This window comes from Macrobrachium nipponense, chromosome 42 (genome assembly GCF_015104395.2).
Source record: "Macrobrachium nipponense isolate FS-2020 chromosome 42, ASM1510439v2, whole genome shotgun sequence".
Taxonomy (NCBI): Eukaryota; Metazoa; Arthropoda; class Malacostraca; order Decapoda; family Palaemonidae; genus Macrobrachium; species Macrobrachium nipponense.
The window spans coordinates 21,921,726-21,944,924 of record NC_061103.1 but is presented as its reverse complement, the minus strand read 5'-3'; the positions used below and the strand labels follow the sequence as shown (position 1 = coordinate 21,944,924).

The following is a 23,199-nucleotide window of genomic DNA, read 5'->3' as shown; positions in this document are numbered from 1 at the left end:
CACCTGGGTTTCTTTGTGTTGCCGCCCCGGACTTTCCGCTGTCCCCAAGAGTACCCCCCTGGACCTGCCGCCAGTGCCGAAATGACGGTAGCTTGCCGACAGGACGCCTGGCTTCTCCTGCGGTACCTGCCTTGCCGTTCCTACCTGTTGCTGTCCCTGCTGCTTCGGCTCCTTCCCTTTCAGATAAATGTCTATGCTGTTCCCTCTGTTCCTGCTGTTCCTGACCTGTTCCTGTTGTTCTGCTGTTGGTGGTGCTGTCACAGTCTCAAAGTCTTTCCGTACAGGTGCAGTCGGGCCCTGTTGCGTCCGGCAACTGCCCCGGCATCCCTCCTGGATGGGAAGACCTGACGTCTGTCCTCCGAGCCTGGCGAGAAGAAAGGAAGAAGAGGAAGGTGTCGTCGTCGTCTTCTCCGTCGCTGCTGCCCCCTCCTCTTCCCCTTCGACTTCTAATGCTAAACACCGAAGAAGAAGAAGGCTGCCTCCTCCCCCACTAAGAAGACTCCTTGGGATCTTCTAAGGGCCCGTCTCCGCTCAAGGCAGTGGGGATCTCTTCTGCTGGGCCCCTGTTTCCTTCGAGGAACGAGGCCTGCTCCTTCCTCTGCAAAGAAAGAAGACGATCGGGGACCAGATGTGTACCACAGCTCGGCTGGTACTCCTCACCTGGTGTTAGCGGTTCTGGCCGCTAAACCAGGTTCCGTCTCGACCGCTTCTCGTTCCGCGAGAAGTACCGATTGACGGTCTTCCCCCGGGAGACCGTCCAGACCAAAATGCTTGACGTCCGAAGCTCGCTCGAGCCGTCAAGACGCGCGCGGAGCAGAAGACTGGCGATATTCCGTTGCTGCACGACTCTCGCCAGCCAGTTGGACTCTCTGCACGACCACTGCTGCTCGGCTTGCCGTGACGGTCGCTGACACATCCACGGATTGAGGCGAGGAAGGTGGCCCCCGGCCGTGCTGTACCAGAGCCCGGCTGGTACCAGCGGCTTCGACGCGCCAAGATGACTCTGGCCCGGATATACTTCGCCTGCGACAATAGAGCCTAGCAGGTCAACCGTGAGCGCCGCCGCTCCTCATTAGGACCGGGCGTAGACGGTGACCCAGCAAACCGCTCGCCTGACGCTAAAGATCAGCCTCGACGTTCTCAGCCGAGCCCTCGCCCCAGTCGAGCGCAGGCTAGGCCTGCTGCTCGTGGGTCGCCCCTGAGAGAGGAGGAGAGACGGTTGACGATCAGCAGCAGCCCTCCACGCACGCTGGTACTCTGCCAGCGAGCCGAGGGGGGAGCGTCAGGTCTGCCTCTCAACCCGTAACCTTCAACCTCTCGGGCTATACCGGGAGGAGCGATGTAACCGAGGAGTGATCACGAGGGTGCGCGGCTGTGACCCCGCTATACGCCGTATGGCCTCAGGCACGGTCTAGGAACCGATTTAGAAAACATCGCGCAGTATTGGAGGTGACCGTCAGGGGTCCTGCCGCTGTTCAGTCCTTCTGAAGGAGGAGTATCCCTGGACACTGTTTCTTGCTGGTAGGGACTGACGGTCCTACCCCCCAACAAGACTCAGTAACCTCCCGGATACAGAGGAACTTTGCAGAGGTCATTAAGCTGATTCGTCAGCATAATGACCTTGCGGAAGGATCGCCGCTACCACGACCGGCAGAGCCCACCCACGTCCCTGCTCGAATCATTTTGGGGTCCCAGAGGGAACCCAAAATGATGGTGGGGTTACCGCGATCAGAGCTTGCAGACTCAGTCCTGGATCAAGTTGAGAATCTCGTCTCAGGACGGGAGGATTCGCTGAAATCCGGACGGTCTTCTAAGCTGCTTCCTCCCCCTCTACAGCGTCAGAGGCGATTCTACGTGCCTTCGGAAGACCCGATACTGCCTAAACAGGTTAACCCGGAGTTAGCGAGGCTGACTCCAGGTGTGTCCCTGCAGCAGCTCCTGTCGGAGAAACCTCTCTTCTCGCAGCAGGAGGCACTTGCCCTGGAATCTACCGCTATGGCAGCGTTCCAGGCAGTCTCTTGGTTGGATTTGTGGTCCCTCACAATATCAAAGTAGCGGCCGGCTACGGGAGTTCTGCTCTCGAAGACGACGCTTCTTTCAGGAGACTGTGCCAGTCTGGAGGAAGAGCGATCTCTTACCTCGCCCATCAGACTGCTAACCTGTGGGCCAACTTGGTTCTTCGACGTAGGGACGCAGTCCTTACCCGAGTGACCAAGGGGGCCGGGCGTGAGGCGGCACTCGGGCTTCGCAATGGACCCATTAGGAGTTCCCCAGCTCTCTTTCCTGGAGAGATGGTGGACGCTGCGGTGGAAAGGCGGCGCACTGATGACAGTGACCGCTTAGTTCACCAGGCAGTCTCGAAGGTTACTGGGCAATCTCGAGCGACTGCGGCCAAGCCAAAGGAGCTGGCTAGCGCTTCCACGGCGGCGAAGACGGTTGCACCGTCCAAGCCCCGTGTGAAGACTCCTGCTGTTTCGACGTCTGCTAGAGGAGGCCGTAATCAGTACCCTCCTCCCAACCCTCCTTTCCCGAGGAGGTGGTGGGAAGAAGTCGAAACGAGGAGGGAAACGCTAGGGACGGCGTTCCCCCTCACCTGCTGCCGGAGTGGGGGGGTGCCTGGCGAGCCATTGGGCGACTTGGCAGCGCTACGGCGCCGAGAACTGGATAGTAGACGTGCTTCGGGAGGGATATCTACTACCCTTCGTGTCTCGGCTCCCCCCTCATCTCCAAACCGGTCCATCTACAGACCTATGTCCGGGGATCAGCAAAGGACAACGCTCTTCGACAGGAGATCAAGACCATGCTGGCGAAACGAGCTGTAGAGATCGTGGAGGACCAGTCACCAGGCTTTTACAGCCGCCTCTTCCTAGTGGAGAAGGCATCGGGGGGCTGGCGTCCGGTGATAGACTCTCTCCCCTGAACCGCTTCGTTCGCACGACGCGGTTCACGATGGAGTCGGCACGCTCGGTGCTCGACTCAATCAGGGGGAACGATTTCATGGCTTTCAGTGGACTTGAAGGACGCGTATTTTCAAATACCCATCCATCAGTCCTCCAGAAAGTACCTCCGCTTCATCTTCGACGGGACGGTGTACCAATTCAGGGCACTTTGTTTCGGTCTCTCAACCGCCCCACAGGTGTTCACGCTGAGTGTTCACTCTGGTGTCAGCTTGGGCCCATTCGCACGGGATACGTCTTCTGAGGTATCTCGACGATTGGCTAGTCCTGGCGAGCTCCCGCTCGCAGTTGCTACAGCAGAGATCGACTACCTCAAGTTTTGTCGCGATCTGGGGATCGTGATAAACTACGAGAAGTTCCGATCTCGACCCAAGCAGAAGATGAAGTTACCTGGGTATGCTGATAGACACGGTAGCAGGGCAGGTCTTTCCCCGCAGACCTGCGTATCAGCAAATTCAGGGAGGCAGCCGGCCGGTTCCTGTCTCGGCAGGAACAGGCAGCACAGCAATGGCAAGTCGTGATCGGCCATCTGTCGTCACTCGAGAAGTTAGTCCCTCACGGGCGTCTTCACCTGCGGTCTCTCCAGTGGAGGCTAAGGAGAGTTGGTCTCAGGCCAAGGATCCTCCTTACTTTCCCGTGGCTCTCACGGACAAGGTGAGGCAGGACCTAGCCTGGTGGCTCGACGACAAGAACCTCTTAAGAGGAGTGCCCATAACGCACTCCCCCCCCGGAGATGCTTCTGTTCTCAGATGCATCGACCGAGGGATGGGGCGCACACCTGGAGGAGTTGCTGAACTGCAGGTGTGTGGGACCATCACGAAAAGCACCTTCACATCAATGTCCTGGAACTCAAGGCGGCGTTCAAAAACGCTCTAAGGACTCTCCGAGAGTTTCAGGACCGCTTGTGGGACACTCAGTGGTGTTTGATGTGCGACAACACAGTAGTGGCATATGTCAACAAGCAGGGGGGGCTAGTGTCTCTTCCGCTCCCATCAGTTGACGGTGCAGGTGCACGAGTGGGCCACGGCTCACTCGATAGAGCTGTCAGCACGCTACATTCCAGGCAAAGAGGAATGTAGTAGCAGACAAGCTCAGCCATCGGGATCAGGTGATAGGGACCGAATGGTCTCTACACCAAGACGTGGCGGAAAGGCTCCTTCACCTGTGGGGGCGACCGGTCGTAGACCTGTTCGCCACTCCGGCACAACAGAAAACTTCAGGTTTTCTTTTCAGCCGTGCCGGACCCATGGGCAGCTGCAGAGGACGCTCTCCAACACCCCTGGGACAACCTCTTCGCCTACCGCCTTTCCTCCCTTCTGTCTGATTCGGAAAGTGATCAGTCGAGCGCTGGTCACTCCCAATCTCAGAATGATCCTGGTGGCTCCCAAACGGCCTCAAGCCGTTTGGTATCCGGACCTGCTGGCTCTTCTTGCGGACGCACCGAGAGAGCTACCCAGTTGGCACAACCTTCTAGCCCAGCCACACGTAGAACGGTACCACCAAGCAGTCCCAGTCCCTTCACTTCACGGCTGGCGGTTATCCACCATCTCTTGCGAACGAGAGGCTTTTCTCGTAGCGCAGCAACAGAGATGGCTGGACACGTCCGACAGTCCTCTGCAGCTGTGTACCAGGGGAAGTGGGCCGTCTTCTGTGGTTGGTGTCGTAGACAGGGTCTGTCTCCTCTCAGAGCCACTCTTCAGCAGGTAGCGGATTTCCTCGTGTTTCTTCGCCGCCGAGAGAAGCTCCTCTCAGTACCCACAGTTAAAGGATATAGAGCCGCCCTGGCTCTCGTCCTAAACTGAGGGGACTGGACATCTCGAATTCGTTCGAGATCTCCTTGCTAATGAGGAGCTTCGAAAAAGGTCTTGCCCACCCAGGGAACTCAAGGCCCCTGCGTGGGATGTGACTCTCGTCCTTAGGAATTTGACTCGAAGACCCTTCGAGCCACTCCGAGAGTCGTCAGACAGGGATCTGACCCTCAAGACCCTCTTCTTGCTGGCCCTGGCATCGGCGAAGAGGAGTAGGGGAACTACATGTCTGTCTTATGATTGTTAAACACACCAGAGGCTGGGGATCTGTGACGCCCCGAACTTCGTAGCCAGCCAAGACTCAGAAAATCCGTCGATCCCTGACGACAGGTTTCGAGTCTTTCACGATCCCCTCCCTTCTGGACTTCACCGATATGATGCGGATGAGATGCTGCTTTGTCCTGTGAGGGCGCTACGGCGCTATCTGAAGAGAACTCGACACCGTCAGGCCTGAGTGTCGACGCCCTCTTCGTTAGCACTGGGGTTACCAAGAAAGAAGTTTTTCCAAGAACACGCTTTCTTTCTGGCTGCGTGAGGTGATCAGGAGAGCGTACGAGGCTGATGGTAGCGACGACATCCGTACGCTCCGACCGAGATCTCCACGAAGTCCAGAGGTATCGGACGCCTCCTTAGCGTTCCGTAAGAACTTCTCCGTGGCGCAGGTCCTGAAGGCAGGTGTCTGGGCCAACCAGACCACCTTCACGTCCTTCTACCTTCGGGATATTGCCCACAAGTCCCTTGGATACTTTTTCCTTGGACCTGTGGTGGCTGCTCAACACGTTGTGTAAGCTTACCCAGCACCCGAGCAGGCAGAACAGCATCGATTCCCGGTATGACTGGGAGAATGAATGTGCGAATGAGAGAGTGACTGGCTTCTCTTCACCATCTTTCTCTACCTCTACCTGTGGGCAGAGGGATACGGTCGTTACCACGCTGGAAGGGAGTCAGATGCAGGTAAGCTATTCAGCCGAGCTCCATCCTATCTCTTTAACTAGAGATAGGAGTGTATATCCACCACTTTCTCCAACAAGGGGGAGAAAGTGGATGCCTACATGAGACAAACCCATTACTTTATATTTGCTCATGTACAGGAAAAAGTTCTTACAATGCTGGTACGAAGAGATACGCTTGCCTCTCTCTTAGTACTCGGCTCAGAGGTCTGACCATTGATCCTGCGGTGCACACCCCGATCAATCGGACAGAGGCTTGGATCCCTCCCTCGCTCTTACGACGAGGGAGGCATTCCAGGGATGGACGAACACTAGTCTGTTCATCAAAGACTCAGATTCCTCCCACCAAGAAGTGAGTCTTCCTATTGTTAAAGGACCGATGGTTTGTATTACGTATCGGAACAAATGACAATTTGTCGAAAATTGCATTTTTCCTAACTATACAAACCTGAGGTCCTTTAACAATAGGAAGTAGCTAGCGGCAGCTGGAACGGTCGTAAGCTTCGAACAAGGGGAGAATGGTAGTTAACTGCTTGTCCGATCGTCGCGCGGCTAAACAAATCACTTTTGCTTTTGGCCCATGCAAAATACGCAGAGTGAGGGGTGGCATGAGGAGGGACTATATGTAAAGGACCTCAGGTTTGTATAGTTAGGAAAAATGCAATTTTCGACAAATTGTCATTTTAAGTTTTTTGTATAGTTAAGTGTTACGGTTTTGTTAATGTGTTTCGTGAAGTTTAGTTTATGTTTCCTGACATTTTTAATGTGTTTCGTTAAGTATACGTACTAAAAGAAGTTTTCTGCCGTTTGTCCTCCTCTGTCGCCACTTTCGGAGATAGCCTCACTCGAAAGGTGAGGTTCCACATTTTACTACGTATGTACGTACAGTATTTCTTGTATACCATGTACACTAATACTTTATTTACAGGTATGTACGTATTAGTACTAGTACGTATTAAGTTAGGTATTGAATGGTCCAAATTGTTGTAGTATTTCATTGTTTATTGGTCAGTTTAGCTTTATTATAAAATTTACTGGGGTGTTTTTGTAGGGGCTTGGAACGGATTAGGCATTTTACATGTAAAATGCAGTTCAAGATACGAAAAGCTCATGATACGGAGGCCGCCTCGGAACGGATTATTTTGTATGTCGAGGTACCACTGTATCTTTGATACAGGCGGCCCTCGGTTAGTGGCAGGGGATCCGTTCCTGGCCGCTGACGCTAAGTGATTTTCGATGCCAAGCGATTTTAAAGCTTACGGCCGCCGCACACCTCCTTTCGAAATTTTAGACTAGTCAAACGGCGCCGTAATCCGGCAATGGCGCAATAAGTAAAATTATATTTATGCAGTATAGTACTATAGAATTTACTGTACAGTAGTACTGTACTGTACATTATAGTATTATAAATACTGTAAAGCGACAAAAGCCTAGCTTTAATCCTTTGGGTTTTCATACAAGCAACTTACCTGTCAGATATATACATAGCTAAGACTCCGTCGTCCCCGACAGAAATTCAAATTTCGCGCCACTCGCTACAGGTAGGTCAGGTGATCTACCGGCCTGCCCTGGGCGGCAGGACTAGGAACCATTCCCGTTTTCTATCATATTTTCTGTGTCGCCGGTGGTATCAACATTGTTGCTATTACCTCCTGACTTAGATTCTTATTTCATCCTTTGATCATCGTTTATCGGCTTTTTGGCGACGTATCTGGATCGTGTTTTTGGCATTCGCTACTGTGGACTGATTTTGGACTTGCTTTCTGGATTTTTCTCAGTATGTCTGATTCAAATGTGAGTGTGAGAATGTGTGTGAATGTAGGCTGCAGGGTGAAGATACCGAAAGCTTTGGTTGATCCTCACACTGTATGTCGTAAATGTAGGGGGTTTCAGTGTTCTGCTACTAATACTTGTCATGAATGTGAGGGATTAAATGCAGAAGAATGGAAGACTTTAACTTCTTATTTGAAGAAGTTAGAGAGGGATAGGGTTAGACGTCTGAAAGGTGTGAGTACAAGGCCTATTGAGCCTTTTATTGATCCTTATTCTAATCCTGATGATTTGGATTCTCCCTATTTGTCTAATTCACAAGCTTTGCTTTCGGAATCGGCCTCGGAAATCGCCGATCTGAAAGCTATAATTCGGCAGATGAAGTCCAAAATGGCGGACTTACAAGGTAAGGCTAGTGAAAGTGAGCATTACAGTGAAGTGAGTTCTCCCAGTGTTGTGGAGGGGGCGTTTGATCGTACCTGCGACGCTCCCAGGCCTAGACCTCTTCCAAGCTCCCATGCCCAGAGGAGAAGGAAAGTCGAAAGCCTTAACCCCTTCAGCACTGGGACGTACACATGTACGTCTTTTACGGTACAGTAATAAAAGACCGGGACGTACGCGTGTACGTCTTTCATCCCTCTTCGAAAAGCAAAGCGTTTTCTTTAGCTTGGATGGTTTCCAGACACAGTATTGTGTACGAGAGAGGTGCTGTAGCTCCACCCACAATTCATTCTAACCAATGAGCGTCCGATGGACGTCGTGACGTCATTTTCATATGGGATATTAGGAGGGGTACTGGCCAACATATACCAGTGCGCCTCAGGCTATTATCTGAGAAGGATGATTACGATTTTGTCCGTAAACCATGTAGATTTGAATTCCAAATCTTTTTCCCCTTTTGATTGCAGTTATTTTATGTTTTTTTTTTTTTCAGTATCATGTCAGATGATAGTGTTTAATTTCAGAGTCAGGGTCTGAGTACCTGCCAAATCTATCAGATGATGATTATAGTGATAATTTTTAGAGGTTGACAGTGACAACGAGTGTTTTGAAGACATTGAACCTCTTGTCGATGCAAGGCTGGCGGTTCATAACTGATCCATCTTGTGACTTGCGCCCAGACCCACCCCCCCCTGATTCACGGAGGGTGGCAATGGGATTCCTGCTTATACACCAGATTTCACCTGCTTACGTGATTCATTTTTTTTCCTTTTTTGTGATTATGTAATTGACAAATTGTGTGAATGGATGAATGCTCGGGCAGAGTAGTACTTTCATTCAAAGGCAGGAAAGCGTAAGGTGAAAGGACTTCTATGGAGGCCTGTTACTCGTGACGAGATGGGTTTTTTTACAGCTTGCTTATGATGATGGGGGTGAAAAAAACTGCCCCATATGTATATAAGTATTGTCACGAGATGCTGTTCTTTATTATTATTATTATTATATTATTATTATTATTATTATTAATTATTACTGTTTTATTATTATTATTATTATTATTATTATTACCAGCTGCCTAAACATTCATTGATGTAGGTAATGCTGTTTCTGTATGAAACCTAGGAATAACTGTTTCAGTAAGAAAACTAGTACTGCTATTCCACCACTACTACTATTTTACTACTACTTTACTACTTTTTCTGCTACTTTATTTCTATTACTTTACTGCTATTTCTACTACTTTATAACAGTTCCTACTTCTGCAATTACTTTTTCTACTAAATATTCCTTTTTTTTTTTTTTTCCGATATTTCTTACTATAATTTTTTGTAATTTTTTGACAATGGGGTAAAAATATTCATTGATATCCATACACACAATGTTTTCACATAAGAATATGAAGGAAAAATATGAATAACATAAAATTTAGTGGGAGCAAGTAATGATTGATACTCGCGGTCGACAGGGGGTCTCATGCGGTATGCAAGCATTAGCAGCAATGTAGCAGGCCAGTGGCGAAGGGGTTAAGGAGGTCGTGGGGAATCCCCAACGGTCAGACGTCCCTTCAGCAGGCTCTGTTTCGTTGCAGGCTGCTCAGGGGCGCTTTAGAAAAAGCGTCCTGCGTGAGTGTTTCTCATCCTCTCCCTCTCCCTCACCTAAACGAGGGTGGAAGGAGTCGGATTTATCTAGGCCTCTGAAAACGACACTTTGAAGAACAAAAACCTGAATTAGATTCGAGCCCGGAGCGTTTTTCAGATGAAGCTCCCTCGTCTATTAAGAAGGCGAAGGTGGCGTCAGCGTCACCTAACGTGGACGTGGAAGAACACTTTCCTACTTCTCCCCCGATTGAAGATGACGTGGGAGAAGCTTCAAGGAAGATCCTCTTGGCAGTACAGGAGCAACTAGCCTCTTTGGTGGGAGTGTTAGCGAGGGATCCTCCTCGTAGGAAGGACGCTTCTCTTCCAATCAAGAAGTCTCGTCCTCTCTCCCCTGCAAAGCGAGAGGCGTCATGCAGACGTGAAGCTTCCAAACATATTGCAGAGGCTTCGGTTTCGAGAGCGAGATCGGGAGAATCTTACGGCAGACATGTAACGCCAGATAGACGTGAGGCGTCTTTTAGGCATGAAGCGTCATTTAAAGCTGCTTATAAGCGCGAGGCTCCAACCAAGGTATTTGCGCCAGTTAGGACGCCTGTTGAGAGCGAAGCGTCTTCCAGGCGCGAGGCGTCATCCAGACGTCAGCAGCCAGACAAGCGGGAGGCGTTAGCCAGGACGCTTGGCGGACGAGAAGCGTCATCCAAGCGGGAAGCGTCATCCCATTTATGGAGAGAAGCCTAGGCTGTTGGCGCCTTCCAAGGCTATTAAAGCAGTGAAGAGGAAGGAATATCATTCCCTTAGCCCCTCTCCTATCAGGAGTTTGTCTCCCCCAGAGGAAAGACGTACTGAATTGTCAGCGGAGACTCATCTAGACCCCGAGTTAGAAGTAAACTCGGAGGAGGAGTATCAGGGAAGAGAAGGACTGTCGAACTATAAAGTTTTGACAGCCTTGCTTCTAGAGGAGTATGGAGACGACTTGACTCCTGCCTCTCCTCCTTCTCCTCGCTCTCTTTTCTCGAGTGCAAAGACGAAGAAGTCTTCGTCTTTTCTTAGAATGGAGCCCGCCATTTCGATGAAGAGGGCTCTTCAGTCTTTAGACTCATGGATGAAGTCAAAGAAGGAGTTGGTAAGAACGGTCTTCTGCATGCCTCCAGCGAGACTAGCTGGTAAAAAGAGGCATTTGGTATCAGACGGGAAAGAATATGGGCATTTCTCTTCCGTCTTCGTCAGAAGCGGACTTTTCGACCTTAGTTGACGCTTCACGTAGACAAGGTTTGAACTCTGCCCGTATAACTTGGGGCATTTCAGATTATTTGGGCATTTCAGATTATTATTATTATAAAAGTAGTTTTACCAGACCACTGAGGGGCATTTCAGAACTGGACCATCTCCTCAAGAGACTCTTTCATGTATTGGAAGTTTTCAACTTCTTAGATTGGTCCCTTGGGGTGATGTCCAAGAAAGCCCATGATTCTGAAGGACTCGAACCAGAAGTCCTTCTGTGTATTTTGTCTTGTATAGACAAAGCGGTTCAGGATGGCTCGGTTGAGATCTCCTCTTTATTTGGAGCAGGTCTTCTTAAAAAGAGGACAGTGTATAGTGCCTTTTTGACCAAAGCGGTCTCCCACTCTCAGAGGGCAGCGCTACTGTACTCTCCTTTGTCAGACTTTTTGTTCCCTTCTCAGTTGGTGAAAGACATTTCTCGTTCATTAACTGAGAAGGCGACTCACGACCTTCTGACTCAGTCAGCAAGGAAGAAGAAACCTGCTACTGCAACGGACAAGAAAGGACCGAGTACATCAGTTCAGCCCTTTCGAGGTGGACCGACCTCCAGAGCTCCCGCAAGAAGGAAGGCTCCTGAGAAGAGAGGTAGGTCTGCCTTTCGTCCCTTTAAAAAGGGAAAGTGATGCTTCTCTCCTCCAAGCACCAGTAGGTGCCAGGCTCCTGGGATTTGTGGAGGCCTGGGCACTTATAAACGCAGACGCTTCATCGATGTCTGTAATAAGGAAGGGATATCGTATCCCTTTCCTGAACACTCCTCCCCTAACGTCAACACCGCGGGAACTAACAGCCAAGTACAAGGATCCTGTGCTGAGGGATACTCTTCGATCGATGGTGGAACAGATGTGGGACAAGAGAGCGATAGAACTAGTACTGGATCAAAACTCCCCGGGGTTTTACAATCGCCTTTTTCTGGTTGCGAAGGCCTCGGGAGGCTGGAGACCAGTACTAGACGTCAGCTCTCTGAACAAATTTGTTCAGAAGGAGAAGTTCTCGATGGAGACTTCTGCCTCAGTTCTTGCGTCATTGCGACAAGGAGATTGGATGGTGTCTCTAGATCTCCAGGACGCCTATTTTCACGTCCCGATCCACCCTTCATCGAAGAAGAACCTCCGTTTCATGATGGGGGGAAGGATCTTTCAGTTCAGAGCCTTGTGTTTCGGCCTTTCCACAGCTCCTCAGGTCTTCACAAGCCTGATGAAGAATGTGGCGAGGTTTCTTCACCTCAAAGGAGTAAATATCTCTCTGTATCTGGACGACTGGCTCATCAGGGCCAGATCAGAGAGACAGTGCTTGGAGGACCTTACGTTAACTTTAGACCTGATCAGAGCGTTGGGATTACTCGTGAACCTCGAGAAGTCGCAGCTGACCCCCAGACAGAACTTAGTCTATCTGGGGATTCAGATGGATTCTCGGGGTTTTCGAGTATTTCCTTCGCAAGAGAGAATCGCAAAAGGTTTGCAGAAAGTCTCTCTCTTCTTAAGGAAGGAACAGACGTCGGCGAGGGAATGGTTGAGCCTTCTAGGGACCCTTTCCTCGCTCGAACAGTTCTTCCCGCTAGGAAGACTTCATTTACGTCCGCTTCAATTCTTCCTCAAGAGGTCTTGGAGTTGGAAAAAACCGGACAACTTTCAGACGCCTTTTCCCCATTCCATGGAGATAAGACCGCACTTGGAATGGTGGTTGCCCCTCTGAAAGAGAACAAAGGGATCTCTCTAAAAATCCAGAACCCAGACCTAGTGTTGTACTCTGACGCGTTGGAGAAAGGTTGGGGAGCAACATTAGGCTCGAAGGAGGTGTCAGGCACCTGGGAAACGGCGCAGGTGTCTTGGCACATAAACTGCAAAGAGCTCTTCGCCGTACACCTGGCTTTGAAGAGTCTAGAACCTCTTGTTTCGAACAAAGTAGTGCAAGTAAATGTAGACAACACCACGGCACTTGCCTACATTCGAAAACAAGGAGGGACTCACTCCTCGTTCCTTTACGAACTGACGAAAGATCTTTTACTTTGGACGTCTCAGAGGAACATCTCCCTTCTTACAAGGTTCGTTCAGGGAGTAAAGAATGTGAGGGCGGACAGACTCAGCAGGAGGAACCAGGTCCTTCATACAGAGTGGACCCTACACGAAGAGGTGTGTCAAGATCTCTGGTCTCTGTGGGGGACCCCTCATGTGGATCTCTTCGCCACATTCATCTCCAAAAGGCTGGCAGTCTTTTGCTCGGTCGTGGAAGACCCCAGAGCTCTTATGGTAGACGCCTTCTGCTGGACTGGTCTCACGTAGACGTCTATGCTTTTCCGCCATTCAAAATCCTGGGACTAGTACTGAAAAAGTTTGTGGCTTCAAAGGAGACGAGGGTGACATTGATAGCCCCCTTTTGGCCGGCTCAAGATTGGTTCACGGAGGTGGTGGAGTGGATCGTAGACTTTCCCAGATCCCTACCAAGAAAGATGGATCTTCTCAAACAGCCACACTTCAAGAGGTATCATCAAAACCTCCCCGCTCTCGCTCTGACTGCCTTTCGACTATCGAAAGACTCGTCAGAGCGAGAGGGTTTTCTCGCGAAGTTGCAAGCGCGATCGCGAGAGCCCGCAGAACCTCCACTAGGCAAGTATATCAGTCAAAGTGGGAGGTTTTTAGAAGGTGGTGTAGAACTAAGAAGTTGTCCTCCTCCACTACCTCTGTAGCGGAAATTGCGGATTTCCTTCTATTCCTGAGAGAGCAATCTCATCTAGCTGTATCCACAATAAAGGGATACAGAAGTATGCTCTCGGCAGTCTTCAGGAATAGAGGATTAGATCTGGCAGATAACAAAGATCTCCACGATCTCATAAGGTCCTTTGAGACTTCAAAGTCTAAGGAACCGGTCCCTCCTAACTGGAACCTAGACGTGGTTCTCAAGTTCCTTTCATCCGAAAAGTTCGAACCTCCTCATCTGGCATCGTTTAGAGACATCACCAGAAAATGCCTATTTCTATTATCTTTAGCTACGGCAAAGAGAATTAGTGAATTACATGCTCTGCAGGATAAAGTAGGATTCAAGGGAGACTCGGCTATTTGCTCGTTTAAGACCCTGTTTTTAGCTAAAAACGAGAATCCCATGAATCCCTGGCCTAAGTCATTCGAAGTCAAAGGCATATCGAGTCTCGTAGGCAGAGAAACAGAGAGGTCTCTATGCCCTGTAAGAGCTCTGAAGTTCTACCTGCAGAGAAAGCATCAGATGGGAGGCTCTAGGCAAGGTCTTTGGTGCGCGGTAAAAGACCCCACAAGACTGATGTCCAAGAATGCTCTGGCATTCTTTGTGAGGAACGTCATTACAGACGCGCATAAGGTCTGTCCTGACGAAGAGTTTCGACTGTTGAAAGTGAAAGCTCATGAAGTGAGAGCAGTAGCAACGTCTCTCTCGTTTCATAAGAATATGTCGCTTAAAAACCATAGATACGACTTTTTTGAGATGCAACTCAGTATTTGCATCTCATTACTTGAAAGACGTTCGTGTGACCTATGAGAAGTGTTATTCTCTGGGTCCTTTCGTATCGGCGGATACGATCCTGGGTACGGGAGCCGACACCAATCCTTAAGTATATACTTTCCTTCTTTTTAGATATGGTCTGGAGTCTCTTCTAACAAGAAGGACTTGGTTTAGCATGGGCGGCCGTCTATGTTGTTCAGTAAGAGACTCTTGTCATATCTAATTAGATGAGTATAAAATTTTTTTTAGAAAATTATGTATGTGTGCGTAGTGTGTTTTTTTTTTTTGAGTTATGGTTGTTGTGAAGAGTTCGGGGATAACTCGGAACAATCTTTATTTCTAACATGTGGTTAGGATCAGGTGGTCGGGATTGGTTGTGTGCTCCTTCATAAGGTGTATTGTCATATAAGTGGATCAGCACCCATTGACAAAGTCCTTTCAGGCTCTGCCGAGTAAGCGGATAAGACCCATTCGGCAGACCCACAAGAACTCTTGGCCATAGATCATATATCTCGCTAAAGTTTCTTGAGGTGATGCAGACTACTGGGCTAACACCCACGAAGTCTACCACCTATCAGGTAGGAACCAAGGTTTTATTTATACCTACAACATATGTTGTTTACCTGTCTATTCCATAAGTAGCTGTCTCTTACCCTCCACCAAAGGGTGCCAATCAGCTATGTATATATCTGACAGGTAAGTTGATTGTATGAAAATGATATTGTTATGTTACAATAAAGTTTCATACATACTTACCTGGCAGATATATACAATTAAAGGCCCACCCAGCCTCCCCGCAGGAGACAGGTGGAAGAGAGAAAATATGATAGAAAACGGGAATGGTTCCTAGTCCTGCCGCCCAGGGCAGGCCGGTAGATCACCTGACCTACCTGTAGCGAGTGGCGCGAAATTTGAATTTCTGTCGGGGACGACGGAGTCTTAGCTATGTATATATCTGCCAGGTAAGTATGTATGAAACTTTATTGTAACATAACAATATCATATTTAGAGTATGTAAAGATATAATAAGGTTTTATACAGTTTACAGGAACTGTAGTGTTCAAGTTACGATAATTTGTCTTACAATAATCCGATTTTATGAGAGACCAAATTACAATTTCCCAACTTTATCCCATCTTCTAGTTACGTAAGTTCAAAAACAGCAAAAGAGAATGATGAAAGTATGGTTTTAACGTTAAACTTGTTGCGTAAATGTTTACAGCAAGTTTTGTAATCGTTTACAGCCATGAACAACCGAACGAGAAACTTTTTTTTTCCCAAGTACAATCGAATTGGATAACATCCATTTGGCTTGTATTTCAGTCATTGTACTACAGTACACTATTACAGTAGTTGTTATAAATGACGTTATGTAGAATAGAACCGAGATATCTTAATGTAATATGTAAAATAGATCAATATAGATCAAAGATCAATTGGGAAATATGCTGTTAAATTTAAACCTAGTTATAACTGAAGCAGAGAAAATTGTTCAAGCTGCTAATGACTATTATCATGCATCGGCAACAAGGATAAAACTCCAGTAAACGTATGCCATTAAACACAACTGTAGATGAAATTGAGAGAAAATCATTTTAATCAAAACTACTGTGCTTGAAAGAACACGTTTTACTGATGGTTTCACACCGATATAAGATGAATAACGTAAAGTTCGTATTACGATGATATAAAAGAAAATTGCGAATGGAATTACATAATTTTTTTGCGCAATAAACATGCAGCCAATGTAATCCTGTTAACGAAAAAAAAATTAGTTCACAATCATGAGATATATTGAATTCATATTTCAACCTAAAAATCATGTCGTATAAGGAAAAATAACCTTGTCTCATATACGTCAAGTATATAGGTATTCGTTTATGCTAACTAGAAGCAAGAAAATTTGCTCAGAATTGCATTAAATATGGCGAAACAAACTCTTATTTGCCATCAGCTGATTTCAAACCAAAACATTGGCTGCTCCACGGAATACTGGCTTAGATTTGCCATAGTATTTTATAATACAATAATATGAGAATACATACAATATTCTTGGATACAGTGAAGTAATGTATAACTTTTTAAAGGATTTATGGAAAAGATGCATATTTACTTTTTCTTCTGTGCTTATCTTAATTTTTGTCACTATGCCATCTACGTAGCAGCGGCACCTCGAGCTCATACGGTCTTACCTCAAATTTTTGCTCAAGCAACAAAGCCAAAATTTGACCGATTTGCGGAGTTATATTTTGTACTTCTATCCCATGGAAAAACAAACAAATTGCAGTTTTGCAAAATCAAATGTATATGCAAGTTTTATCTTCTAAAATAAATAAATTTATGCAACATATGTAAATATAATTTGTTATAGAAAGGTGATTCAATGATATAAATTAAAATTGTATTACTCGGGCACGACTGAACAACCTATTGTCTTCATCATGTGAAGGGTACAAAGACTTCAAATGGACATGCGTAGTGCCACTGAAGTTTCATTAACAAAATGAGTTATAATTATCTCCCAAATTAATAAAATAACACCATGTATTTTTCGGAACAGTGGCGGACAAGAACGAACATAAAAAAACATCCTCAGACAATGTGGAGGGTAGTTACAAAAGCTGCCTTAATTTGTATCGTACTTATGGATAAAAATAAAAATACCTTATATGTAATATATTTTCATACACATTTTAAACATAAAAGCATGAACATTTATAAAATCGACACATCGATCGCTAAATTTGCACTCTTTCCAACTGTATATTTTCGGAAGAGTGGAAGGCGGCAGCTTACAAGAACGAACATGAAAAATCATCGTATTTGATAACATGAAGGGCAGTTCCAATTAAAGTCAATAAGACAGTCATCACTACATATAGATAAATCAATTGCTGATAACGTGCCTGTTTGAACATGAAAATGCGTAGACTCCCCAGAGTTGAGGATCCCCACATTTTCATTTTCTATGATGGAACTTAAGCACCTTCCTCTTTGATTGGTGACGATGTTACCCCATAGAGGGTGTCTGCTATTCATATCTCCCAAAATAACAAAAGGACATGGTAACTGTTGAATAAGAGATTTAAATTCATTGATAGGGAAGACTTCGTTAGGTGGTAGATAGAGAGAGCATACTGTATATTTTCTTTGCAAATGGATTTGTACACCTATCACTTGCAATGCTGATTGGATACTGATAGGATTTTGAGGGTTGTCATTTCGAACATATAAAACGACGTGGGCTGGGGCACATATTATTACCAATCATGGTCTCCTGCAGAGCTATACAAACAGGAGACACTTCTGATATGAGCAGCCTTAATTCTTCCCATTTAGCTCTTAATCCCTGACAGTTCTACTGGAGAAAATTAATGAATTTTACTTTCCTTTAGAGGCTGTTACATTAGAGCCTCCTTTAAGAGCTTTCAGCTTACAGCCTTGCTCTTTTTTTCTGGAAGGAGACCGATTGTTTAGGGCTGCCTTCCTTTTTAGAGGGTTATCAGTCTCAGGAACAGCAGACAAAGCTGGTGTCGCCTGAGGAGGGGTGTGAGGATTGGACATTGGTGCATCTTCCAAAGCATTTACAACGGGTACAGCCTCCAGAGAGGTGGGAGTGCCAGGTATACCCGACAGCCTCCACAGAGGAAGGTGTACCAGAAATCACTGGTTCTGCTTCTATAGAAGCAAGGGTGCCAGAAACCCTTGGCATCGCCTCCAAAGAGGCGGGAGTGCCAGAATCAACTGGCACCACCTCCGAAGAGGCAGGAGTACCAGAAATCACTGGCACGGCTTCCAGGAGGCAGGAGCACCAGATATCACTGGCACGGCCTTGGAGGAGGCAGGAGCACCAGATATCACTGGCGCAGCCTCCAAAGAGGCAGGAGCACCAGAAATCACTGATGCAGCCTCCGGGGAGGCAAGAGCACCAGAAATCACTGGCGCAGCCTCCGAAGAGGAAGGAGCGCCAGCAACAATTGGCGCCGCCTCCAAAGAGGCATGGGTATGGGTCATCACCAGTTTTTTTAATTTGAATTATCCTTATTAACATTTGAATTATCCTTATTAACATTTATATTTCATTTTTGGTTGGCAGCAACACTGGAAAAGGATATTCCTGGTCTAACATATTGATTCAATACTCTCTCTTTTGCCTCCCTAAATGTGATACGTTCTGTTACCCTTAAAGCTTGAATCTCTTTTTCCATGATGTATACATCACATTTAAGTGAAGATGATGGATGATTTTCTCCACTGTATACATCTGGCTTGTTTATTACATATGTCATGCTCTGGTTCACTGCATTTGACACATGTGGCAGGCTTGCCTTGCAGTTTCTGTCTACAGGACCCTAACATATGTCCAAATTCTTGACAATGGAAACATCTCCTCGGTCTTGGGATATATTGTTTAATCTTGAAACGTAGCCTGGCTGCTTTTACTACAGTAGGTAATCGAGTAGAATTAAATGTAATAATTAAATTGGGAAGTGGTACAAAGACTCCATTTACCTTCTTCTTCATCACTCGCTCAACTCTTATTACACCTTGATCTTTTAATTCCTCTACAAGTTTTTCTTCGGAGTACATCATCAGTTGGGGAGCATATATTATTCCCTTGGAGTAATTCCAAAATGCATGTACTGCACATTGTACTTTGACTCCTCCAAGGTGAGATAATATTTTTCTTTTGCTGAGGTAGATTCCACCGCCAGCTTTCCTCTACCTTCATAAGAAATCTTAGGCTCTCGGCCACAACACTTTACAATATCGCGATAAAGACATAAAAAATATCATAACTAGCTTCTTCCAGATTAAAAGTTAAATATTTATAAGATTTTTCAAAAATTCCTGGTCCAATTTCATGTACGTACATTTCTGCTCAATTTCCCTTTACTCTGTACTGGAGCATAGGGTTTCAGTGTAATTACACTGGAAGATTTGGCTTTTTTTTTCCATAGGAAGATTGTCAAGGGAGGTTCCAGCAGTCATCGACTGTGCCGATTCACTACCATCAAAGGGTACAGAGGGGTACTTGAATCTTTATTTGTTTTTTTCATAAAGATTAAAGTGAATGAAAAAAAAAAAACCTGAAAACCTTAAAAAGATATCATCAGTCTTTCATGCAGTTTATTCTTCCACTAATGGCACAAGTGAGAACCGACTCCCAAATGTCCGTGTCCCTACCCTACTCCACAGGGGATGGCACAACATGATTAGAGTGGCCCCAAGTGAAAGCCAAACCCGCTTGATAGGACTGAGAGTATTACTAGAATACAATCATCCCTACCCTAATCACATTATGGGCAAACTGGACAGAATGCAGAGTTTTCTATCCACAAAACTAGACCCCCCTGGAATCCGTGGTCCAGCCCTGCAAAATAGTTCCGCCTGATATCACTCAGGTCCGAACATTATCGGGCAGTTGATGGTCCTGCCATGGTTCCCTCTATTTAGCTTCAGATATAAAACTCAGTCCCAGCTATATCTTTTCTGTTTAACAGATCCAGTAAATTTCAGCAAAGGTGGAAATTCCACATAATCCGAAATGCTAGTAAAAAATATTACATGAAGGAGAAGGATGTGATAAGAATGAAAAAATTGCAGAAAGAAGGAAAAGTTCTGACTAATTTAGTTGGATCAGCAGCTGGGCCCCAAGGACCAGTGAGAAAGCAACCCTACCAGGCATCAGAGCCCAGCTGCTGGTCCGTGAGCCCCCTACCCACGCCAAGGGGTCAGCATCTGGGGGGTCCTCCATGGGACCTCCTCTGCCAGCCTCATGTGGAAAGGTTCCATTAGTCGGTGTCTGTCGTTCATGGCTGGAGACTATCGAGTATCTCCCGAGAGCAAGAGTTTCTCACAAAGCGGCAGGCCAGATGTCCAGCTATCCCTGGAGGTCTTCGTCAGCAGTTTACCAGGGCAAGTGGGCCGTCTACTGTGGTTGGAATTGTCGACAGTGTTTCTCTCCAATCTGAACTTCAGTGAGCTGTTAGTGGATTTTCTATTTTCACAGAAACAAAAAGCTCTTTTCATCTCAACTTTCAGGGACTACAAGGCCACCTTTGGGTTGATCCTGCACTTGAAAGGCTTGGACATCTCTTCATCCTGGGAAATCTCTAACCTGCAATGTGGGATCTTACTCTGGTCATGAGTAGTCTCTTTCATATTATGCCATTTAAACCTCTACCTAAATTGTCAGTCAGGAATCTAACCCTGAGTTATGACAGTAAAAACACCAGGGGTTGGAGATCAGTGGCCTTTGCATTTGTCTTGGAATTTGTAGGCAAGACTCAAAATCCCTCGGTTCATGATGGCAGATTTGTTTAGATGTCATTCTTTCCCTGATTGAATTGGTGGACAGTGATTTGCATGAGTTTTTGCTTTGTCCTGTCAGAGTTCTGTGCTGCTATCTGAAGGAGTCTCCACCTAAGGCCTAGGTATCGTAGACTTTAAGTTTGCACTGGCCAGTCTAGAATTGAAGTTTCCAAAATCTCCTTTTCATTCTGGCCAAGTGAGGTGATTAAGCAAGCATACTTCTCACCGGATAGTGTGTAATAGAGTCAATGCTGGCTAGTGCATATGACATCAGAGGAATGAGTTCCTCTTAAATGCCCCTCTAGCATTTCAGAACTGGTCAGTTCATAGGGTTTTGAATGCTGGTTCCTGACTTCAGTCGGCCACCTTCACTTCCTTTTCAATTGGGTTGAAGAATAAGACATGACATAAGCTGGAACTGGTCTGATACAGGTGAATGTGGCAGCCATACTGGTTGCAGTTGTTTGGTTTGTTCCTTTACAGTAAACAAATCTGCTTCCCAGTAGTGCTTATCCCTCTCTGACAAGGGGAGGGAGGAGTGTTAACAAATCCAATTAATTTGGCCATATCACATGTGTTTAATCCCAGAAAGTTTGGTTTTTAGATACTTACCTGTTCTCTCAAAGGCTTAGACCTTAATTTTTTTTTTTTTTTTTTTTTTGGAGAGATTGCCCCTCAGTTAAATGCAGCAACATCAACTATGCAGTCAGCAGAAGCCATGATGCCACAGGCCCATATATGACACCACACAGCAGATTTCTGTTACTGAAAGAGAGAGAGAGAGAACATTGTGAGTAGTGCAGGAAAACGTTAAAACAAAACAGTCATATAATTATATCATGAAATAAAAGGGTACTAAGTCGAACTTCATAGGTAGGCCATATACAAAGCAGTCCGTAAGGTTGGTATCCCCACATGACGACCCCGTATTGTTCAGCTAGCAAGGGGCTCCAATGACAGCAAGGAACACACTACCGACAGTATTAACTGCTTCCAAAGTCTCACTTTCTTCACAGCACAAACACAAATAAAAAATTAGTGAAGTGGCATCTTTATCTCTGTCTCAGGGAAGTGAAGCAGGGCTGACAACTGAAGAGCCTGTAAGAAACTTAATATTCTCCCTCCCTCAGGAAAGAAGATTCCTATCCTGAGAGAGGGTAAAAAATCATATTTATGTAAGGATGGAGGGAAAGACAGGAGTGAGCCATAAAACTCACGCCTCACTCCCACCAAAATGACAAAGACAAGACGACAATCACAATTGGTCCTACAAGCAGACAGGAAGGTGGCAATCATACGCCATTAAAATTTGTATTGAAGACATGCGGGAATATACTCCTATGTTAGACAGCCGAATCCTAACAAAAACGTCTGCAACTCGAACCCATATGTCTCAAACATCCCAAAGGCCAAAAATTCACAAATTATGAAAGACTAAAGCATAACCAAGTTCCCAGAAATTGTGTAGGAAGATAAAAGAAAGATAGGTACATAAAAACAATGTCAATATAAATGTTTTCAAATTTTCTTCAATACAACAAAATTAAAATACTAAAGAACAAAAAGTAGCTGGGCCCTCTCTCCCTGAAGGGGTAATATCCCCTTGGGAGATGGACCAGCCAGCATACTAGTAACACAAGCGATGACAAAGCAGAAGAAAATGGCACATCTACTGCAATTTGCATCTGTCCCAAGGCAGGTCAATACAAAACAAAGAAGGCTGTCTACAAACATTGATGTCCCCGGAACTTCTGGACTGAATAAACATTAAACAATGTACAGGCTTCGAACAAAAAACTGGCTTGGGGGAAGAAGAGCAAAGCGACACACTACTCTCCAAGGCAGTTGAATTAAGACTGGTGCTCAAGGTTCTAAGCCTGGCCAGGGACCAACATCCACCTGGTATATACATGAGTTGCCAGATGGCACTGATTCCTTGCTTTACAATTTCGATTTTCCCGGATTTCCATCTTGCTCTAGAAGATTTCCGTTTCAGCACTGAATGACTTCTTCACAGGTCCCAGTGCTTGACCTGTGGCCTAAATTCTATATTCAGTTTAATATACAACTGCTTTATCCTATTGTTAAAACCTCAGGTTTGTTAGCTATGCAAAATGCAATTTGATTAAAAAATGTCAATTTTTAGTTTCAAATATTCATTTTCAAATATTCATTTGCAGGAGGCAAGGAAGAATCGTCAAAATGTCAGTAGCAGTAGCAGCAGCAGCAGCAGCAGTAGTAGTGATAATGAAGGAAAGCCCTGAAGATAGTTTAGTGGTTTCTATGTATTTTGTACATTTGTTGAAATGTTGATGGTTTTTGCATTGTAGGTATTAAGTTAATTTATCATTTTATATTGTATATATATACTGTATATGAATAATGCAATCAATATGGTTTGCAATATGTTACAATTTACCTTGTAGTGTCCAGCTTGTAATAAGGACTGGCAGATTTATCAGAAAATACCCATGTGTAAAATTTACTAGTTTAGAAGGTGAATATGTAAATATTTAATTCAATAAAGATATTCCCAGTATAGGAGATAAATGTAAATATTTAATTCAATAAAGATATCCCAGTAGAAATGCCCCACTTTTTCTCCCAATAT

At 46.0% G+C, this 23,199-nt stretch overlaps 1 protein-coding gene across 1 annotated transcript in view; it reads left to right on the top strand.

Annotated features, from left to right (window-relative positions):
- The window catches only part of LOC135213295 (leucine-rich PPR motif-containing protein, mitochondrial-like), a 90,939-nt gene extending 68,087 nt beyond the window's left edge, over nucleotides 1–22,852 (top strand). Inside the window, exons 13-14 of the mRNA XM_064247276.1 lie at nucleotides 7,687–7,923; nucleotides 22,769–22,852. Of these exons, the coding sequence (XP_064103346.1) occupies nucleotides 7,687–7,923; nucleotides 22,769–22,852 (321 nt within the window). The remainder of the gene's footprint in view (nucleotides 1–7,686; nucleotides 7,924–22,768) is intronic.
- Nucleotides 22,853–23,199: the final 347 nt, after the last annotated feature.